Source organism: Phyllostomus hastatus, unplaced genomic scaffold (genome assembly GCF_019186645.2).
Source record: "Phyllostomus hastatus isolate PE091 unplaced genomic scaffold, TTU_PhHast_1.1 phas_contig_402, whole genome shotgun sequence".
Taxonomy (NCBI): domain Eukaryota; kingdom Metazoa; phylum Chordata; class Mammalia; order Chiroptera; family Phyllostomidae; genus Phyllostomus; species Phyllostomus hastatus.
Genome location: NW_025333873.1, coordinates 4486812 through 4509711, shown reverse-complemented (window position 1 = coordinate 4509711; position 22900 = coordinate 4486812). Strand labels below are relative to the sequence as shown.

General features: G+C 42.4%; 1 protein-coding gene across 6 annotated transcripts in view; it reads right to left on the bottom strand.

Annotated features, from left to right (window-relative positions):
* DTNB (dystrobrevin beta) overlaps positions 1 to 22900 on the bottom strand; it is a 172757-nt gene that overhangs the window by 57703 nt on the left and 92154 nt on the right. For all 6 annotated transcript variants that reach the window (XM_045844349.1, XM_045844347.1, XM_045844350.1 and 3 more), the window contains exon 9: positions 17073 to 17197. In XM_045844349.1, the coding sequence (XP_045700305.1) occupies positions 17073 to 17197 (125 nt within the window). The remainder of the gene's footprint in view (positions 1 to 17072; positions 17198 to 22900) is intronic.

The window sequence follows — 22900 nt, the reverse complement described above, 5'->3', positions numbered from 1 at the left end:
CAGAAAAACCCTTCTCTCCCATTTAGGTGTTCTGAGAACTATCTGCTGGTTTCTCCTTATCTTCAGGAGTTAATTATGTAAAATGTTTCTGTAGAGGTTATACTTAGCAAGTCTTGGTAAATATTGAGGGACCAAAGCCTTCATTGTTTCACAGATTTCATAGTGCATTCTAGTAAAGTCTCGGGAAATTTTTCAGGTGGAGCCAGGGAACCCAGAAAAAAGGTTAAGAGGGATGAATGGATCAACCTATGTATATCTACACCTGTCTGTCTAGGCACATTTTTTTTTAAGCCAATTTCATTTCTAGGTAGGGAAATATTTTTATAATTTCCCATTTAATGGAGATGACCAAAGACAGCAAGTCATTTGCAGGGCACAGAGTTAGGTCCCTTGGTCTTTAAGCCATAGCACCGCGCCTGCTGTCACACACCCTCCCTTTGCAGGGCAGGTCCCCAAGCCGGGCCTTCAGAAGGGAAGCGCGCCTTGCCTTCACGGGCTGGAGGGATTGCAAATCCACATTATTTATCTTACTACCAGCCTTCCAAACAGATACCCAGTTTTGTCCCTAAACTTCCAAGTGTATTAACACTCCTGGCTTTGCTGAATAATAATCGATCAATTGTTTTAGGTTGATTAATAACAGAAGTGAACATCAACTCAAAAACTGCATTAATTTTAGTCCTAAATGTACACTTTTGCCACTAGTTCTTTTAAATCAATTATCCAAATGGAACATGGAGACAATTCCTATGAAAGGAGCAAATCTAGCCTCATAGCTTTTCGCACTTGAGGGCACCACAAACATGCTGGTCCTGGAAGCAGAATGGACTTTGCTTCCCTAATGCATTATTATTCGTAACCCCCTCCCAGCATGAGATAAGGACACGTCCATACTGCTTTCAAAACTAACGCAGGTCACTGCTCTCTGAACCCTGCCATGCTTTACACAGTCCCCATCTGGTAACCTGTCCCCTAAGTCCAGGGCCACCTTGCTATGCTGTCTAGGTTTCCTTGCAAACACGTTTTTTTTTTAGCCAAAAAATACAGCCATCAGAAATATTAAGTTTCACGGAGCATTGCACTTTTGCTGCAACAGTTTGGTAACAACGGAATCACTGAGAAGCCCCTGGAGACTGCCACACAACGGCCCCTTTGAAGACCTGCCTGACTCCACCCCACCTGCTTCTCACCTGGCTGATCAGAGGGACCAGCTGTAACACAGAAGGTCTTTTTTTCTGCCGACTGTCAACATACCCCTGGCTTGTCCGTGGTGCGGCGTCTAGGGAAGCGCTACAGGCCGCCCTTTCACTGGCATTCACTGCCCTCTCCTGCCGTTCCTCCTTGGTGGAGGGCACAGAAAACCTTGTTTTCCTGGGAACAAGAAGACATCCAAGAGGAATTCGAGAGCAACTACAGGACCAGAACTGCCCGTAAGAGGGAGGAGTCTCTGAGGATCGGGCTGAAATTTCTGAGGGGACTCTCTCACTTTTACTCAGAAATGTGAACTTCATGGACGAAACTACGAGTGCTCAGCCATCACACCACATGGAAGAGGCAAAAGTACAGTCAAGTTAATAGTAAAAGACTCTGAAAGGCCCCAGGTGCAGTTTCACAGGCTCGATGATGAGGACGTGGCCATGGGCATCACCGAGGGCTGGGACCTTAAGCCCAGTGTGACCTGGCTGGACCAGGCAGAGGGGCAGGGAACCAACCCCAGTGCCGTGGAGGTCCTGGGGGAGCCGACAAATGGTTTCTACGGGGGGTTCTCCACCCTGAAATACCACCGAGTTGGATGAGAAACAGGTCTGCCACATAACAGACAGATGTGAACAACCAGCCTTTCAGAGTCACGTGCAAGTGCCCGAGGAGAAAGTGCCCGGGTACGTCTGTCTGACTGCTCTCTGACCACGACAAGGAGGCTGGAATCGCATCCGCCCAAGAGCCGCACGGTCTGGCCCAGAGGGCCTGGTGCTCTTCTGTGGGTTGCACTCTGTTTGCCCCAGGTACCCCTCCGCCATGAACAGAACACAAACGCGGGGTAAGAGGACCAGGGTGCTGGATTTTGACTAAAACTATAGGAGCTCCCCAGTTTTGTCTATTTTCGGTCTTGTATTAAAATCTTGTTTCTTTCTTTGGAATCCGGTTTTATAAGCTTTGCTTTTCTTTGACCTATGCCTCTCACATTTTAAGTTCTCTGAGCAAACTTTAAAAATCTTCACTGCAAAACAAAAGACAGTTAAAAACCTTATGAACCAAAAAATAACAAACCAACCAACCTAATGCGGTTACCTAGTATATATCAGGCTTGAAGACGCTGTATTCATTCGATTTCTTTCTGACATTCTCAGAGGAAAAATGACAAAACAACATTTCAAAACTCTTAGCCATGGATCCATGTGATAAAATTTCGTGACTTGTCACATTGTGTTTGATCTGATATCACAAAAACGTCTCTCATAATCATCTCTAACTCTTGGGAAACATCACGCTCACGTATTACGGTCTAGCCCACATATCAAAGCCTCTTTTCTAATGTTCAAAACTAGACAGTAATGTAAGCTATAAACTAATCATAACTGCCCCACATATCATACCCCTTCTGAACTTCCAGCGAATTTTGAGAAGAAAATGGGTATGCTTGCAGTCCAAGATGAAAGCGGCCTCTGAAAACACACAGGGACAAAGGCAACCAGAGGAAAAACTGCCCCTACACGTTTGAACCTAGAAGTAAAGTGGCCGAGAGTCATCATAAACTCTTCATCCCAGGCACCATCCTAAGCACTCCCCTTACTCCTCAAAATAACTGTGTGCAGTAGGTACTCTTATCATCAACCCCCTTTTACAAATGAGCAAACTGAGGCACAGAGACGTTAGGTCACTTGTGTGAGGTAACACAGCCACAGAACCAGGATTTAAACCCAGATGGTCTGGCCCCAGAGTCTATGCCCAGGATGACTGTATGTCGGCCGCGAAAGGTCTGTCCCTGGGCAAAACAGAGGAAGTGGAAGCTGAGCCTGCAGGACTGGAGAGACCACAGCAAGTGGAACCAGGCGGAGAAGGACTCAGGAACGAATGCTCAGGTACGTCTGAAGTCAGGAGGTGTGAGGCAGAGAACAGAGGATTGCTTCAAGTCTGTCTAATAAAGAGTCGGGCTTTCTTTCCTGTACTGGGTTGAATAGCATTCCTCCAAAATTCACCGGCACCAGCAACATCAGAATGTGACCCCTTTTGGAAAGAGAATTTTTCAGACATAATGAGTCAATATGTAGTCGTACTGGAGTGTGCAGGCCTTGATTCAATGACTGGTGTCCTTAGAACAAGAGACACAGAGTCGCACATGGAATAAAGGCAGCAATACGTAGATGAAGGAGGCAAAGACTGACGTGATGCTCCCACAAGCCAAGGAGCACCAAGGACTGCCGGCAACTGCCAGACGCTTGGAAGGGGCAGGGAGCAGATTCTCCCTCAGAGCCTCCAGCAGTGGCCAACCCTGCCACCTATGTGACCTCTGACCTATGGCCTTCAGAACCGTGAAACCATGACTTTCTGTTGTTTTAACGCCAAAAAAAAAAAAAAGAAAAGGAAAAGAAAGGAAAGAAAAGGAAAAAAAAAAAGAAAAAGAAAACATAAAGGGGATCCTTAATGTCTACCACTAGACACACAATTCATTGTGAAAGCCGCAGCTCAGATGCAGTCAGGAGATGGAACCCACACCCTGGCAGGGGGACTCAGCTGGCTGGAGTGTTATCCTGTAAATCAAAAGCTTGTGGATTTGATCCCTGGTTGGGGCACGTAGGAGAAGCAACCAATCGATGTTTCTCATCAATGCTTCTCTCTCTCTCTTTCTCTCTCTAAAATCAATAAACATGTCCTTGGGTGAGGATTTAAAAAAACAAGGAAGATGTAATGCACCAAAAATGACTTCTGCTTAAAAAAAGTCGTCACAGCTCCAGTAAGGCAGAGCGGGGAACAATGCTTCCAGGTGTGCAGGCGGAAATTACAAAGCAGCAGAATTGACACAACTCATCAGACCAGTTTGGCTGATCTTCTTTAATATGCAACAGCTACTGAAAAACCTGAACATGTCACCAGGTGTTTCACGTCTGTACCTCAGCAAAGGAAGATCCCCGCACCCCACAGAGGCAAATACATTTCCGGGGTGTTAAGGAGCTCAATGTAAATGCTGACTCACATAAATTAGGACAAAAAATATGGATCTATGGACAGAGTGGATGGTCTAAGCTCAAAAGCCATAGAAAAACTACAAAGGAAAAGACTAGTTAACTTGAAATATTAAAATGAGGTAGAAAGAAAACAAAATTTGGGGACTTATTTCAATAAATATGAGAAAGTAACAATTAATAGTCTTTACACAAATTCATTAAGACAATTATTAAGATTTCAGTTAGATAAATGAGCAAAGTGAAAATACACCTTCAATAAAACAATACAAATAATAACATAAAAGTGTATTAATTATAAAAAAAAAAGCAAAGAAATGTGTTAAAATTGCAGACCACTTTCCCGTTAACACACAATTTTTTAAAAGGTAATCCTAGCTCTGGCCAGTGTGGCTCAGTTGGGTGGGTGTTGTCCCACAAAGCGAAAGGTCGCTGGTTTAACCCCTGGTCAGGACACGAGCCTGGGTTTCGGGTTCAGTCCCCATCCGGGGCATGTGTGAGAGGCAACCCATCAATGTTTCTCTCCCTTTCTTTATTCCTCCTTCTCTTCTCTCTAAAAGTAAATAAAATCTTTTTTAAAAAATGAAAAAAAAAAAGTAATCCTTAAGGTTGGGGAGGATTTTCTTCTTTTTTTAAAACATCGCCCAAGGACATACCCATTGATTCCAGAGAGAGAGGAAGGGGGAGACAGAGAGAGAGAAAGAAACATCTAGAGAGAGAGGAAGGGGGTGGGGGTGGGGGGGAGAGAGAGAGGGAGGGAGAGAGAAACATCGGTTGGTTGCCTTCTGTATGTGCCCCAACCAGGGACCGAACCTACAACCTAGGTATGTGCCCAGACAGGAAATTGAACCTTCGGCCATTTGGTTTACAGGATGATGCTCCAACCAACTGAGCCACAATGGCCAGGGCTGGAGGGGGTTTTCTGAGACAGGCTGTTAACTCACTCTCAGAAAAAAGTAAAAGGATAGTCAAGCAAAATTCCTAGAAAGCAATCTGGCAATATGTTTATTAAAGATCTTTAAAAATGTTCACTTTGACTAAATAATTCCCTTTCTAGAAATCTATTCCAAGGAATTAATCAGAAATGCAAAGATGGGTCTACACTGTTAAATATTTAGGGAGATATTTAGAGTAGAACAAATATTGTAGAAATCTAAATGGTCAAATATAAGACAAACGAAAAGTAAACAATGGTACATCCATAATTATACGATGCTGTGCTGTCATTAAAAAATAATGCTTATGAAGACTTTCCAATTACATAGAAAAGTGCTTAGCTTATAAGAGATAAAAAAAGAAGGGCAGGATAATTATAATAGCTAACAATTATTAAATATTTATATAAGTCTATCATTGTGTTTAGAGCTTTAAATACATTATTTTATCCTAGCAATAACCCTATAAAACAAGATAAAATTATTTATACATACACACAGCATGGTCTGATCTAAATATAATAAAACAAAATACCGGAAGGAAATATATCAAACTGTTAGGAAAAGTGGAATTACGGGGAACTTTTTTCCTGCCTATTTGTACTTTTCGATACTTCTCCAATTCTTCCAATTTATTTTTTCCTGATTTTCAGAGAAAATGATGTTTAATGTAAAAAAATTATAAAGTAGGAAAATGTTAAGAGAAAAATAAAACCTATTATACCACTGACTCAACTTTCTAAAGTGAGTCTATAGTATTTTTGCTACCATTAACAAAGCAAACGGAAAAGGGAGGTGTTTCACACACCCAGGGACAACTCTGAGAGCATCACTAGAAGAAAAACCCGTTAAACGGTGTGAGCAGATTCGAAGTCCCACAAGCCCCCGACATCCCCACCACCACCTCCTCCAAAAAGAAGGTCTTCAATCAATCTGCATTACGTCCACGACCTGACTACGAAGTCTGTGGTTTGTTTATCACTGTATTTTGAGCACCTGCGCGTGGAGTGGGCTTTCAGGAAATACTGGTTGGTCGTGGGTCAGCCCCACGCAGTTTAATACTTTGACGTGTAGAGTGTGTGAGAACGAATCTTTGTTACACCTGGCGTCGGGGAGACTATTCCCAGAGAGGGAAGTAGTGACACTATCAGTTGTTACACGGGGTGGGCGTGTTCACGGTATCTGCAGCCGTGGCACGGGCTCATCTGTAACTTAGTCGTGGAGTCAAGAGTGGGGAGTGTCTTCAACGACAGCAGCAGCGATGCTCACCGAGTGCTTCCCGTGGACTCATTCACTCAAACCTCACAACCACCGATGGGGAAGACACTGTGATTACCTTTATTCTATCAGATGGAGACACTGAGGCAGGGAGGGAACTAATGCACAGCACCTGAGGTCACGACCAAATCATGGTGGAAGGAGGATCTGAACGAGGGCGGGGTGGCTCTGGAGCCTGTGCTCTTGATCGCTGGTGTGTGGTGCAGTGTCTCAGCTACCTGCGGCACTTTTAGAAAACCTTACTGTAGACTGCTTAGTCTATAAACTATTACCAATAGCCCTGGCTGGCGTAGCTCAGTGGATTGAGCGCAGGCTGCAAACCAGTGTCGCAGGTTCGATTCCCAGTCAGGGCACATGTCTGGGTTGCAGGCCACGGCCCCCAGCAACCGCACATTGATGTTTCTCTCTCTCTTTCTCCCTCCCTTCCCTCTCTAAAAATAAATAAATAAAATCTTTAAAAAAATTATTACCAATAGCATGATATTAGATAACAGTGCTTGTCAAGTTGTTTCTAGGAAGGGAAAACAATAAAAGCCCCAGCGTATAGTTTTTGTGTGATGTATTCTTTCCTTATTACATCACTAGGGCTCTACTACAATAAATGCCTATCTGAACAATTTGTTTGTGGAAATCCCATTCTTAAGCCACTTCTTGGCTGCCCACGGAAAATTAGATTAACTTGGAAGGAATCGTTTCCTTCAAAAACAACTCTCTAATTTATTAGGGTGACTTTAAAATCTTATCTGAATTTCAAAGACCTTTTGGATTCCTCATCTCGGCCTAACAACATACATACTTTTAATGAGTAAGTTACCTATTTCATCAGCCAGACTATTGATGAAAGAAAAAGTCTGGCCCTGGGTGGGCTCGGGACCCACACCGAGGGGACGCCCTGGCCCTGGCTTTCTGAGTTGACTTCGATCCAGCAGTGAGCACGGGCTGGGTAGAGCTCTGGTCAGCCAAGAATGTGAAAGTACAGTGTTGTTGACTCAGCAAGATTTCCACTTAAAAACTGCGAGTGGATAAAGGGGTGCGTGAACAAAGCCGACTCTGAAGCCGGAGAGGACAAGCGAGGCCTCGGGCGCCTGGCGGACGGCCCCCCTCCCACAGCCATTGACAGCCCTCCGCTGCAGAAAGCCGTTCGGACAGGCGGGAACTGCTGCCCTACAGTTTTCAAAGCACTTGCTCATTATCTCGCTCTTTTTCCCAGAATATCTTTTAGCTGCCAGGTTAAGGTTACAGTTCCGTAATTGTCTTTTACCTCGACAGCTCTCTGCCACTCGGGCACCTGGGGACTCCTTACCAGAAGTTGTGGTTTGTCTATGACTGTTAGTGTGAAAAGAAACAATATTTTTTTATTATGCCCTATGCTTTCGTTGACTTGATTCGTTTTTGTATCTCCCCAACAGTGCTGTCCATGTGGGGTGCTTAACCATTTCCGGTAAATACATTTAATCACTTACTAAGGTTTCTGCAGCCGACTCTTTCGCCTTCAATCCTAGACACTTGTGCTGCTCCTGAACCATCTTCCCTACGTACTTTGATCATGCTTCCCCATCTCTCTGGTCGTTCGCAGATTTCGCCACACTTTAAGACAAATTCAAGACCCACGCTGTAGAGACATTCATTCTTTTATCTATCAAACTATTAGAGCTTCCACATCCTTCAAACAAGTTGTTCTTTTGCTTCATCTAAGCCCCTGCTTTCAAATGAACTAGGTACCTACCCTGGAATGTCCTTCTTCATAGGTCTGCCAAAGTTACACTCGTTCTCACCTCCCTTGTCAGAGAAATGGCTCCAAGTACCTCCATAAAGCACCCCCATGACTACAAACTCCATTACGGTAAACAAGGGCCTTATCAGCACGCACACAAAATCCATGGCTCATTCATGCCCAGCACTGTCAGGGGCTTTGAGAAAAACAAAAACAAGTTGAAGACTGTCCCTGCCCTCAAGAAGCTTTGAGTCCAATTAGCCCTCAGAATCATCAGCCATCTCGACAATAGACATTTAAACTTTGGCTTCACATACTACAGTTTTTAGGTCAAACCTGATTTAACAATTATCATTTACAACCAAAGATGTATAAAATAATTCACAAAAAGCTACAACTTAATTATTTTAAATAATGGGCCAAAGACCAGTACAACGAAAGAATATGAAAAAGCCCTATGATGCCAACAGTCACAGGCACACCTTGTTTTACTGTGCTTTGCTTTATTGCCTTTCACGAATGGTGCATTTTTTACAACCTGAAGAAAAGACCCTACACTAGCAAAAAGATCACAATTCGCACTACTGTGATACTACTTGCAGTGTTCTGGAACCAAACCCGCAACTCTCCAAGGTATGCCTTGTGCAAGATCTGCTGTGTATTTTGCACGTTTCTTTACTTTGGAACGCTGAAGAGGGCCGGGAGGGAAGGGGTAAATGCACTAACATTTGTTGAGTGTGAGTACTGCATCAGCAGTGAGCTCGGTGTCTAGATATACGATCTGAATTCTTGCTACTACCCATGATGGCATTCCCATTTTCCAAGTAAAGAAATAAAGGTCAGAGGACAATTAACATGCTGAAGATCACAAAGCTAGGGGGTGGCAGAACCTGTCCACCTTTACCTGGTTCTAAAGCTACTGAATAGATCAAATCCACAGACTCCCCACCCTAACCCAGGCATCTCTGTATTATCCAAATGAATTTTTCAGATTCGAGTTCTCAGGGAAGAACAAATTTTCTAGTTTGAGAAACACTGCTCTACGTTAGAACCATGAGCTTCAAGTCTAACTTGAAGTAGCTAAGGAAAAAAAAAAGAGCAATCTACTCAGTGTAGTTAAACTCACAACTTAGCTTCATGAAGGGTGAGGGTGCAGCTGGCTCCCAGGACCCTGGAACGGCATTAGGACACTGGCTGTGATTTTTGCTGAGATCTCATTTTGGGTCAGAATCTATATAGATCCCACAGCTGCGTGTTTAACAAGAAACCGCTTCTGCCTAACAGACTGCAGCTTCACCACTGGAGGGGAAAACCTCTTCCTCGTTCCACTGTGAAATTCTCAAGATGGTCAGCCTTGAGTCATCTGCCCACTCTGGTGCACGGAGGGCTGGACACTCTGACTGGCAATCCTCTTAGAAAAACATGGTTAGGGCTGAGGGAGAACCAAGTCTCCAAAGAGGTTACTGTTTCCAGAAAAAGGGCTGCAGAGCAGTGTCCAAGATTCAGGCACTTCTGGATCTCTGCTGGGGTGATCAGCCCAGATGAACGCTGGTTTAGAATGAACGTGTTTCTCCATCGCCATTTCTCTCTCCTTAGGCACCACCCTCCAAGCCCTTCGCCTCCTTGCACAACCAAAAGGAGAGAAACAACCAATCTAAAATCAATGAACCACCAGAAGTGCCAGAAAATCAAACTGTATGGAACTCCGACAACCACGGAATTCAAGAAAAAATCAACCAGAACAACCAGACGGGTAAGGCGGTGGACGGAGAGAAACCACAGCGAGGCGGACCGCAGCAGGCAGGGCTGGCTGCGCACGGTGGCAGGCTGCGCAGGAGGTGCTGACCTAAGGGGAAACTGAGACTCAGAGCTGCCAGTGGACTTCGGCAGCTGCTGAGGTGGAAGAAACTCCCAGTCTCACATGAGAGTCCCTTGAAAAGTGTGCTAGAGACCAGCAGGCGAGCCGCACAGGTCCTCCCCCACAGGCAGCCCCACAGCACAGCAAGGACATTTTTTCATTGCCTTTGAGAGAGGAAGGGAGATAGAGAAGCATCCGTTGTTTGCCGCCCAGTCCTCGCCCAAATCAGGGACCGTATGAGCCCAGACTGGGACCAAACCCACAACCCAGGCATGTGCCCTCACCAGGAATCGAACCCACAGCCCTCTGGCGATAGCACAATGCTCCAACCGTGTCACACCGGCCAGGGCTAAGATAAGTTTTATCACCACCAGTTTTACAGAAAAGCAAACTGATGTCTCTTGTTTTTTTTTTTTTTTAATATCTCTGAATCTTGAATCTAGTTTTTCTTCTACCGTTTCACACGGCTGCTCTTCTATTTCTCAACCGTCCAGGTTACAGTCACTCAGTGTTCTCTCTTGATTCTAAAACCAACCGTGGGGTGCAAACAACGGTTCCATTATTGTATGTTTCTATAATAACAATTTTTCCTGGGTCAGCACTTTAGGAAACTGAGGTGCAACGGAAAGAACGTGGAGCGTGGGTTACGAGCCCTAGATTCCGGTCCCAGCTTCGCTGCCCTGTAGCTGTGTGACCTTGGGAACACCATTGAGCCCCACCAGTGCTGTCCCCTGATCTGTTACAGGTTAAGGATGCTGACACTGAAAAGGGTGCTGGGAGGGTTAGGCAGGAGGTGGGCAAAGGACTTGGAACACTAGGGGGACTCTGTAAAGATCGACCACTCTGGAATCTCAAACCTGTGAGGCTCTGAATAAACCTCTATGTCAACAATGAAATGGAAGCCATTAACACTACAGTATACTTGGAGTTTTAATTCCTGACCCACATTTCAACTGAGGTTTTAAACTTATTTTTGGGTATGCAATTGCTGGGTATATACCTCTATGACAGCTCAAACCACCGTCAGCTCTCACCTGGCCAAAGGAAAAAAAGAATCCTAGCTGGCTCTTCCTTTTCACTGTTGTCCCATTCCTATTCCCACACAGTGGGCAATGACTTTTCTTAAATACAATTCAACATGTCCCTCTCCTATCCAAACCCTTCGGTTAGAGACAATGTCCAAAATCTCAGGCGGTCTGAGCGCCCCCTCTGCTGGGAATGCTCCTCCCACTGCCTCCCACCGGCCTAATCCCTATTCATCTTTTAAGCTTCACTGTAAATGTTATTGATTCTTCACAAGAGCCCTTCTTAACCAGCCCATAAGATAAAAACAGACTGTAAGGCAAAGACATCTTTTTAGAAAATGACATATAGAGGGCAAATATGTAATTTATATGATTTCTCAGAGCTTCAAAGTGAGTATCAATTGCTAAAAGAAGTCATATTAAGACTGCAACAAAATAACCAGGAAAATAATGGAGTTGGAACAAATGGCTATCCATATTGAAAAAATAAACTTCAATTCTATCTCATCTGATAACAAAAAAAATCCAGAAATGGGAAAATTTTTGTAGACAGAGGTATTTTTATAATGTTGAGGTGAGAACATTATCTTAAATACGAAAGGGGAGCCATAAACCATGATGAAAAAATGTAACAAATCTGATCTTTAAACTAAAAACTTGACCACGGAAAACAGTTGAGACATTTACTAATTCAGAAAAATTTGGAAGCAAGTTTGACAAAAGGTTAATTATTACAATAATAAACTGTAATTGAAAAATAAAATTTCTTTAAAAGGTAAAAAAATCCACCTTGCAATTTACAAGGAATAGACTGAAAACCCAAGGACACAGAAAGACTGAAAATCAAAGATTGGGAAAGTTATATCTGGCACGTACCTAGCAGAAGATAGTAAAAGACATTACTGGCAGGTAAAATAGACTTGAGAACAAACAGAATTATCAGGAATAGAGAGAGGCACTACATGAAAATAGATTTTCCATTTCCTAGGGAAGTGTACTGTTTGGAAGAAGTAAATAAGGCTACCGAAGGGTGGAGCAACATGACTAACAAACCGGACCCCAGGGACACACAGTCCGTCCTTCAGTAGGGATTCTGCACCCAGCTAGCACAGCATATATGTTATTTCCAAATTTACAGGGACCAGGATAGAAACTGGGTTCTCCGTTAGGTAATAAATACGTATCAACAAATCTGAAAGAACTGAATAATGCGGACTAAAATGAATTGAACTAAAAATTAATCACAAAAAGGATCTAGAAAAATGCCCATATGTTTGGAAATTAAGGAAGTATACATCTCAAAGAAGAAATCTTATCAGAACTTGGAAAATATTTAGGGCTAAACAAAAAAATTATATAATGTACCTGGAACACCACTCAGGTAGTGCTTAGAGAAATTAATAGGCTTAAATGCTTATATTAGGCGAAAAAACTTGAAGTGAGTAAGCTACCATGTCTTTAAAGAACTTAGAGTAGCAAAAGAAAGTCAAAGAAACTGTGACAAAAATAATGAAGGTAAGGGTGGAAGTGAAATTTAAAAATACAATTACATACAATAAGAGAATCGTAAAAAACAAACGTTGGTCCTCTGAAAATCCAGTAGGTTAGACAAACCTATGGCAAGATTTTTCAAATAAAAAAGAAGGAGAGAAACCATAAATACATGAAATTAGGAGTGAAAAAAGGAACAGTAGCTTACATACTGTACACAAAATATTACAAACTTTGGGCCAATAACTGAAAATTTAGAAGAAACTGACAAGTTCCTACAAATATAAAATGTTCCAAAGTGACTAAAAAATAAATTAAAAATGAAAATAGTCTTATAATTGTTTTTTAAAATGGAATTAACCATTAAAACTTTCCTACACAGAAGGCTGAGGGGCACATAATTCCAATCTTAAGCAAGTTCTTCTAAAAAATATAAAAAGAGAGAATGTTCCTCAACTTTTTAAAGTAAGCAAACTAGGCAAACTTTGTCCTAAAGACAAAAAAAGGGGAAATTACAGAACAATTTAACTCATAAACATAGGCAAAAGCTAAATGAAATATCAGCAAATGAAACCTAGCAGTGCCTTAAAAGGAGGGTCAATTTACATTTATTCCAGGATTGTTTAAAAAATGTAATTCACTACATTAATAGAATAAAGAAGTGTATATGATCATCTCAATTAACGCAAAGTCTTTAAGAAAATCTGACATCCATTCATGACAAAAAGAAAGCAGTCTTAGCAAACTAGTAATAAAAGAAAACCTCTTTTACCTGATAAACAGTTCATTCAAAGACTACATCAAATGACATACTACATGAATGCTGAGAGCATTCTCTTTGGGATTAGTGATAACACAGGAATGCCTGTTAAACCACTTCTATTCAGTATTGCACTGGAGGTTCTAGCCAGTATTATAAGACCAAAAAGAAAAAAAAAGTATGATTAATGCTTACAAGTTTAAGGAGCGGGAGAGAGGAAACAAAGCTGTCACTATGTGCAGGTACTGTATTATTCAGAGAAAATCCCAAAGAACCTGGGTACAAATTTCCGGAATCAATGAGCATGTTGACGTGGCAAGATGACTACACAGTGGATTAAAACACCAAACCAATTTGCATCTCCGCACACCAGCAACAGAATGTTATGGTGCATAATTCAAAAAGATACCATTTGCACAATTATATGCATTTGCCAAAACTCAGCGGATTGTACACTTAAAGTGGGTGGTTTATTGCATGTAAATCATATTTTTAAACTGTAGGGGAAAAGGTGCTGCTTGCAACAGCAACAACAAGTATAAAGTACATAAGAATTAATCTAACTTACATAAGACCCTTCTGGGGAAAATTAGAAAGCTTTATTGAAAGGCATAAGAGTATATTTAAATAAATGGAAAGACATAAAACATTCCTGGGATGAAAGATTAATACCGTAAAGATGTCAATCTCCCCAATTTGATCTTCAGATTCAGTGAAGAGCTGATAAAAATCCAACAAAACTTGGAACTCAATAATGAGGAACTCAAATAATGAGGAACTCAATTAATGAGGAACTCAACAAGCTGATTCTAAATTTTATATGAAAGAGCAAAGAATAGATAAGACACCCTTTTAAAAAGATTACTTAATCCCTTGTAGTAATTAGGATATTGGCATAGGGATAAACAATTTAACCAAAGGGACAGAAGAAAGGGCCCAGACACAAGACCGTGTGTATTTGGAAACTTCATTTGTGACAGTAGTGGCATTGTAGGTCAGCGGAGAAATAATAAATTATCCAACAAATGGCTCTGAGACAAGTTATTATTCAAAAGCGAAGAAAAAAAGAGAATTACATATTCTATACCACACTATACACAAAAATCTACTTCCGGTGAATTAAAGACATATGTGAAAGGGGAATTCTCAAAACTTAAAGAGGAAAAAAGGAGAGAGAGAAAAAACCTCTACAATGTTGGGATACACAAGGACTTTTTAAACAAATATTTTATTCATTTATTTATATTTTAGAGAGAGAGGAAAGGAGGGAGAAAGAGAGGGAGAGAAACATCAATGCGAGAGAGAAACATCAATTGGTTGTCTCTCATATGCTCCCCAACCGGGACCAAACCCACAATCCAGGCAGGTTCCCTGACCAGGAATCGAACCAGCAACCTTTAGCTTCATGCAACAAAGCCCAACCAACTGAGCCATACCTGTCAGGATGACAAGGACTTCTTTTTAAGTAAAAAAAAAAAAAAAGAAAAAAGAAACATTAAAAACACTAACCAAAAAGGGAAAATTTTTAACAAATTTAACCCCCAAAATGGATTACACACAACAGGTAAAATTCAGTATGGAACACAGTGGGTAAAAAAGCATTTTTTTTCCTCTAGCAAGAAGACAAAAGCAATGGGAAACAGAAGAAAACACAAGTCGGAAAGTCGATGCGACTGTAAAGTCAACAGGCATGGTTTTGAGCAATCAGTGTCATATGAGAAAGAAGCTCCCACTGAAATCAGGCAGAGGTCACAGAGGCCATGAACTTGGAACTACAAGAAAGAGCATACAGAATCACAGCACACTGTTGGACTTTGTAATAATTGGTATTAACTGTAAATGCTGTTATTTGGTTTATAACTTTTAGATTTAACCCTGTGTGTGAGGGAACAGAGGTATCACCAGTCTTGACAACATGAAGGTGAAGGCACAGATGGCACAAGTTAGGAGGCGCAAGGAGACGGAGGAAATAGAAGGAAGGGACCAATTTTCTCATTTTATACAAAAGTCAAGGAAACTTAGAAGAAATAGAGGGTTAGGAACATCATTTACAATTACGAAGTTGGCCAATGTAAAAAAATGGTGACACACGAGGTCTGTCCAGAAAGCATCCAGCCACGTACTATGAAAAACAGAGACACTGACTGAAGAAGATACAAGACACAAGAAACATGGTATGTAGGTCAATGACAGCTCAGTCCCTTTCCAAGTTATGACCTTGAGGAAATCTAGTTCACTGGTAGTGATTTGAATCAAGTCATCAGCAACTGCAGCACGATGCTCCTTCTGCTCTGGTGGCAGAAGCTGGGGAACAAATTTTGCCACCACACGTTTCATGCCCAGATCCTGAGTCAAAATCTTGGACACAGTCGTTTTCGGAATCCCCAGATCAGCCTCTAGTTCTCGCGCTGTCAGTCGCCAATCTTTGTTATTGCAGCCCGTATGTGGTCAACATTCTCAGGTGCTGTGCTTATTGCAGACTTTCCAGAATGCAGATCACTTTCCACAGACTCTCAACCATCGCTGAAGCACCCGTGCCACACTTTTACTTGCGCTGCACTCACTGCATCATCCCTGAACGCCTTCCGAATTATCCAAATAGCTTCCATGGAGGATCAAGCTTATCACAAAATTTGAGGCAAATTCGTTGCTCTACTCAGTCATTTTGAATGCAACAGCCACACAATAAACATGCTCGCTCAATGGCACCTCCCGACCCCACTGGTAGTACAGTGATGTCGTCATTGTTCACGCATGCACATTCCAGTCCTCTCTCCTTGGCTGCCAGGTTACACTGGTGTCTTGCAAACTGTTCTCGTTATATTAACAATGGCTGGACGTGCTCCAGACAGACCTCGTAATTACAAAAAACTGGGATGGGTTGATTCCTTATGCCCAGAAGGGATTCAACAATGTCCAAAACGGATTAAGTCAAGAAATGGTGCTCTAAATGCACTGTTTAGAGATACAGAGGTATCCGCTAGTAGATCCGAAAGCCAAACAAAACACAATGAAGTGTGGGAGGATGTGCTGGGTTTCATGTTAAGTTCTGTATTACTGAACTTTTAAGCCACATGCTTGCATTATTCTACCATCAGGTAGGAAAGGAAAGTGAATGTCTACTCCAACAGAAAAACTTCTAACACCTGATAAAGACGAATGCTCAACCATTACCAACTTTATCCAGCAGACTAAACTTAGTACCAACATTTCATTCAGAGAGAAGAGATCAGAATAGCATCCATCTTTGTTGCTCCTCCTCCTTACTTTTCCTCTCTCTATTTTTCTAACTCTTTTGGTCCCTTCAGCTTTCTAGCATGAATATTCAATTAAATACACACACACACACACACACACACACACACACACACACACATATCTCTAGTTTCGTTTATAAAATATAGCCTTATGTTTCCTAATTTTCTCTCAATACAGAAAGAGCAAATCAGGTTGGTATTCATTTCCATGTTGTCTAAACAAATTTTTAAAATCTATAGGCCTTACTGCGATAGAGAAGAAACAACCTCTACCACTGTTTTAAGGGAATAGCACACCAACAACAAAAGGCAACTTGGCTAAGTCCAGCACAGCAATTACTCTCCAATGTGTCAATGCTTCTTCTGGAGACTGTAATATGTCACTAGCCCTCAGGGCTCCGGAGCTAGGTATCTACACAGACATTCACGGTGGTTTAAAGAGATGAGAGCTTGAAGTCTACGTTTCCCCAAACCGGAAGGTTAAATGTTCATGTTAAGTGGTTTGGATCCAAAAGAACTTAGCAAGGTCTCCAGGTCAGTCTAGTCCACACCCACATCCAGGTGTATACTTACACTATATTTGCAAGGTCAAGTGGTTTCTCTGGTTGCTCAGGAAAAACAGGATGCGGGGGTTCTCTGGTGGGTACGCACCCCAAAGATTTACTAATTGCATGGCTCAGCTTCTTTGCAGGGGATTTCTGTGTCAAAGTAGAAAATAAGGAAGTAAGGAGTTATATCTTCAAAAGCACGAAAAAGAATTTCAAAAGAAATGGTGACAAGAGCTGTAAAACACAGCTTTCCACGGACACTCTGCTCCACTGTAACCCACGTTCTTGGGCTGTGCCCGGGCCCTTGGTGGCCCTTCATTTCTGGCTTCCTTCCTCATCGCTCTGTGCAGTCACGTTACCAAGGCCATGTCAACTTCCCCTTTGAACATCCCTATGTGCCCTCCGCATAAATTCCCCCGTTTGATGCTTCTGGATCTTTTTTTTTTTTTATATAAGATTTTAGAGTTCATTCCCTAATTGGAGTCAGAAATTTGTGTTGGGCTGAAGTGCTGAGAGCTCAAGGCTTTTGAATGTTAGCCAATTAGCTGACTAAGCCACATGCCAAAACGTGCCCATTAGGAGAACATTCCCAAAATAAATGTGAGGCAGAGAATTTGGTGTTCAGGGGCTGGCTGTGGACACAGAAACAAATGAGCACTCCCAAACACAGGCGGTCAGCACCAGACCCGCGACCCGAAATTATGATATGCTGAGGTGCAAAAATAGGTTGGCGTACCAATACATTTCTTTGGGAGGTAGAACAATACACAGGAAACCCAAAGACTATTAAGTTTAAGATTTAATAGTAAATATGCACCAAAGTAAACATATGGCACAATTAGGTAGAACATTCGTGATTTAAAGGAGGCTCTTTAAAGGACATGGATTTTGTTGTCCAACCGATTCCCTTTAAATAACACAATTGTCTGAGATTTTCTTGGCAGGATATTAACTGCAAAGGAGTTTAAACATTTCATTCTCTTGCCTCTGCAGTCTATTACCGCACGGACCACCTCACTGGAAGAGAGGACTTGCTTGCTTACAGCCGTGTGCCTCATCGATACCATGCTCTCCGTTTGCCTTTATATGCTGCTTATACACATTTTAACCCAAAATAAGCAAAAATCGATTGGTGTTTAAGACCATACAGGCAAAGTTAGTTAATACCTTGTTTAAAGTAAAGATGGAATAATACCCAGTTCCTTCAGAAATTTCCTATATTGACTTCAAATCACCTAGCACGATCCCCTTTGACCCATTAAATTCTCAGAAAAGTCTAAATGCAATGCAGTTGCCTGAAAATAACATGAAACAAAACAAAGCACGACACTCTGAGTTTCCCCCAATGGCCGTCCTGGTCCTTTCGTCCCATGACTGACTGTAACGTGATGCTGGTTTTCCCTCCTTTGGTCCAGTCCGGTCCGGTCCGGTCCTTCACTTCCCCAGACACGTCAGTCGTCTGCTCAAAACCCTTCAAGGGCTGGCGATCACTTTCAGAATTAGATCTCAGTAAATGCCACCACATGCCCCAGCTTTCGTACCCAGCCCCTCGCCCTCACCTTTCCCCTCACATGAGCATGAACGACAAGCACGTGCTCCAGCTAACCCAACGCCGCGTGCTCTCCCAGCTCTCGGTGTCTTGGCCCCTGCCGTTCTGGGGTCTGCCTCTCCCAGTCTGGTTCTCTGGGAACGTTCTGCTCAGCCCCCAAGACTGCTTGCAGCCTCTCTTCCTCTGGGGAGACTTCCCCCACTGCTCCGTCAGCCAGTGCCCACCCTTCAGAGCTGCCCCTGCACCCCGTCCGCACTCCCACTGGTGCGCTCTCCTCGTGGCCCTGCACTTGTTAATTGGCGGGCCTATCTCTACGAGCCTGGTGCTCCGCGAGGGTGGGATCTATACTTCACGTATTTGTGTATTTCCAGAACCTGTCCTGTAACAGAATATGTTATCTGCACAAACCATGTGCCTAGATGAATTTTATAGGTTGCTTTTTTCCTGACAAACCACATGTGCTTTATTTTTTGAGAACTATGATACAAGTAGGAGACAATCAGAGGACATCAGAGAATACCTAAATTCACCTTTACAACTGAACCCCACATCTGTACTCCACATCTGTACTCCATGTATTCATTTCATGATGTTTTGCTCTACTTGGGAGCCACCTGGGCCATTCGCTCATGCAGTTTATGGGAGATGGATTATCTTAGCTGCGCCCTGAGTAACAGGAGCCATGAAATCACAGGTTCCATATGTATATTTTACAATACACATTAAAATAACTACATGACTGTCAAATAAAAAAATGTTTCCCTTTGCCCCACTTAATGTTCTCCAGCAGGATGCCTGTTGTGCTTTGAAAATACTGCTTTAAGAAAAGGTATCAAATTGGATACAATTTTGAGTCTCAAAAATATAGATAGACATGGTAAAATCAATACATCAAAGTCAATCCCAAATAATTAGGGTTCATCAAGAGAGAAAAAATTAGAAAATAAAAAATACAGGAATTGGAAATATTAACTATGGGCTAGCACCAAACCAGAAACGATACTACACTGAAAACTTCAGAGACCGCATTCAACTGGGATGTTTAAATACGTACATAAAAGATTTCCTTAACACATCTCGAAGACTGGATTATGACACAGCCCTGAAGTGGCTTTCACTGTGAAGTCAGTCAGGAGGTGGAGAGTAACAAAGTCTGTACTAACCAAGGTTTGAAAACTGCTGTGAGCACCAAGGCGGGGCTTTCCCTGCTGGCTACCTGCCCCAAGGACAGCGCCCAGAACTGGGCAGTCAGTCCCTGCATATTCATGGCCGGGAAGAAGGGGGTGAGGGAGGAGGGGAAGCAGTCGGGTCCAGGGACCAGCGTCCCCCACACTTGGTGTATACTGCCATGCCAGCGATATTCCTCTAGGTCTCCTTCCCTCCCCACCCCCAAACTCTGAAACTGAAATATGGGGAGGCCTTAACCTAGAAAATTAAGTCTCCTCCAAACACTTTTAGGTGATGAGTTTCAATATTCGAGAATTTTCAATACCCTAATACATCTAATTTCAAAACATTTCCTACTATCTCTTAAATTTTTAAAATATACAAGGGCAGACACCCCCAAAAACAGAATTACCTTCTGGAGGGCGGGCCCCTTGTAGTATAGGATTCCCCAGCTAGGCAGTGTTCTAGGAACCCATCTGTATCAGTGTGCCAGATGGCGTTGTTGTGAGAGGCTGCATTCAGCTTCAGTGAATTTTTTCTGAAGACTCTTTCAATGCATTTGCCCATTTCATGATGGGTGATTTACCAGCACACCTGCCCACACTGTGCTGAATGTCTGGCAGTTTTTGATCAAAACAGCATGATCCCCATGCCCCAGCCTCCCTATTCATGCAATCTCATCCTGATTGACTTTTTTTGTTCCCCTGAATGAAAAAAGGCCTCAAAGAGAAATCTTTTGTTGATGTAGAAGAGGTGAAACAAAAATAGCAGAAGTACTAAAAGGCATCAAAATATACAAGTTCAGAAACTATTTTGAGCAGTGGAAAAAAGTCTTGATAGGTGTATTGAATCAAATAGAGAGTACTCTGAACGCTGGCTGGTGTGCCTCAGTGGACTGAGTACCAGTCTGCAAATCAAAAAGACTCTGGTTTGATTCCCAGTCAGGGCACATGCCTGGGTTGCAGGCCAGGTCCCCACCTAGGGACCTGGGGTGTGCAAGAAGTAACCAATCAATGTATCTCTCACACATCGATGTTTCTTTCCCTCCCTTTTTCCTTCTCTTCCCCTCTCTCTCTAAAAATAAATAATCAAAATCTTTTTTTAAAAAAGAGTACTTTAAAGGTGAATGAAATTTAAACATGTAAGAATAAATACACAATTTTTATAATAAATTCTGGGGGTTTTGGGGGTCCCCCTCATAGTTTTACAATTAAAAATATATCAAATGGTGTATAAAGTGTGCGTGAACAGTTTTAAAAGTTATAGAGCATGTCCCCATCTCCCCACGATTCTCCCTGAGAAGCAGCGCGCTCTGGTCAGTCTGGCCTACCTGTGGGCCCTCACCCCGTGCGGCCCCTCCCACCACACCGGCTGCTCTCCCGGCACCAGTGTCCTGAGTTTTGTATTAATCATTTCCTATATTTTATTATCTCGCAAGTATGCATAAGTCACATGATTCATTTAATCTACACAATTACATATTTTTTCCGCAACTTGCTTCTTTCACTCAAAATTACATTACAGTTCATCCGTACCGATGTAATGGTAATTTACTCATTTTTTTCAATGTTTGGTTGTACTACGTTACTTAATTACATCATAATTATATATTCAGTCCACTGCTGGGGAACATTTGGGTTGCCTCCATTTTTTCCCTCACTCACAATGCTGCCATAAACTTTCTTGTCCATGACTCCTGGTGGCCACATGTGCGAATGTCAGCAGAGTGGAATTACGTGGCCAGGAGTTAGGCACACTTAGCTCCACCAGGCACTGCCAACTTGCTTCAACAAAGTAGCCGCACTAATCTCTACTCCCCTCGGCCGTGTCAGAAACTCCCTGACTCTCCACGTTCTGCCCGGTGCTTGGTGTTGTCAGACACTTTTAACATTTGTCAGTCTGGGGGGTGATACATAGTATCATAGTTTTAATTATAACTCCGTAAGTACTGAAAAGATTGAGCATCTTTCCCTGTGTTTATGGGCCATTTGTGTTTCTTCATCTGTGAAATCCCTGTTCCTGTCTTCTGCGTAGTATTTCACCGGGTTGTCTTTCTCTCTCTCTCTTTTTTTTAATTTTATTTTAATCATTGTTCAAGTACAGTTTTCTCCCTTTTACTCCCAATCCAGCCCACCCACCCAACCCTCCCCACTTCCCTCCCATTACCACCCTCCCCCTAGTTTTTGTCCACGTGTCCTTTAAGTTTGTTCCCGTGAACCCTTCCCAATGTCCCCTGAAATTCCCTCTACTCTCCCCTGTGGGCACTGTCAGCGTCTTTGGTTATATTTTGCTTGTTTCTTTGTTTTGTTGTTTAGGTTCCTGTTAAAGGTGAGATCATATGGTATTTGTCTTTCACTGCCTGGCTTGTTTCGCTTAGCATAATGTTTTCCAGCTCCATCCATGCTGTTGCAAAGGGTAGGAGCTCCTTCTTTCTTTCTGCTGCATGGAATTCCATTGTGTAAATGTACCATACTTTTTGATCCATTCATTTACTGATGGGCATCTAGGTTGCTTCCAGCACCTAGCTATTGTAAATTGTGCTGCTATGAACATTGGGATGCATAGGTTCTTTTGGATTGGTGTTTTAGTATTCTTAGGATAAAGTCCCAGCAGTGGAATTGCTGGGTCAAAAGGCAGATCCATTTTTAGTTTTCTGAGGAAGTTCCATACTGCCTTCCATAGTGGTTGTACCAGTCTGCAGTCCCACCAACAGTGCACTAGGGACCCCTTTTCTCCACAACCTCTCCAACACTTGTTGTTTGTTGCTTTGTTTATGATGGCCATTCTGCCTGGTGTGAAGTGGTATCATATTGTGGTTTTAATTTGCATCTCTCTGATAGCTAGCGATATTGAACATCGTTTCATGTGTCTTTGGATTTTCTGTATGTCCTCCTTGGAGAAGTATCTGTTCAAGTCCTTTGCCCATTTTTTAATTGGATTCCTTGTCTTCTTAGAGTGTAGTCGTGTAAGTTGTCTTTCTCTTTTTGATCTATAGAAGTTCTTTATATTTCTTGGATGTTAATCCTATGGAAGTTATGACTTGCAAACAACTCCTTAACTATAAGGGCTGTTTTTCACTCTATTTGTTCTTTATACAGTCATCTTCAAATAGAACATTAGTCCCAATTTAGTACTCT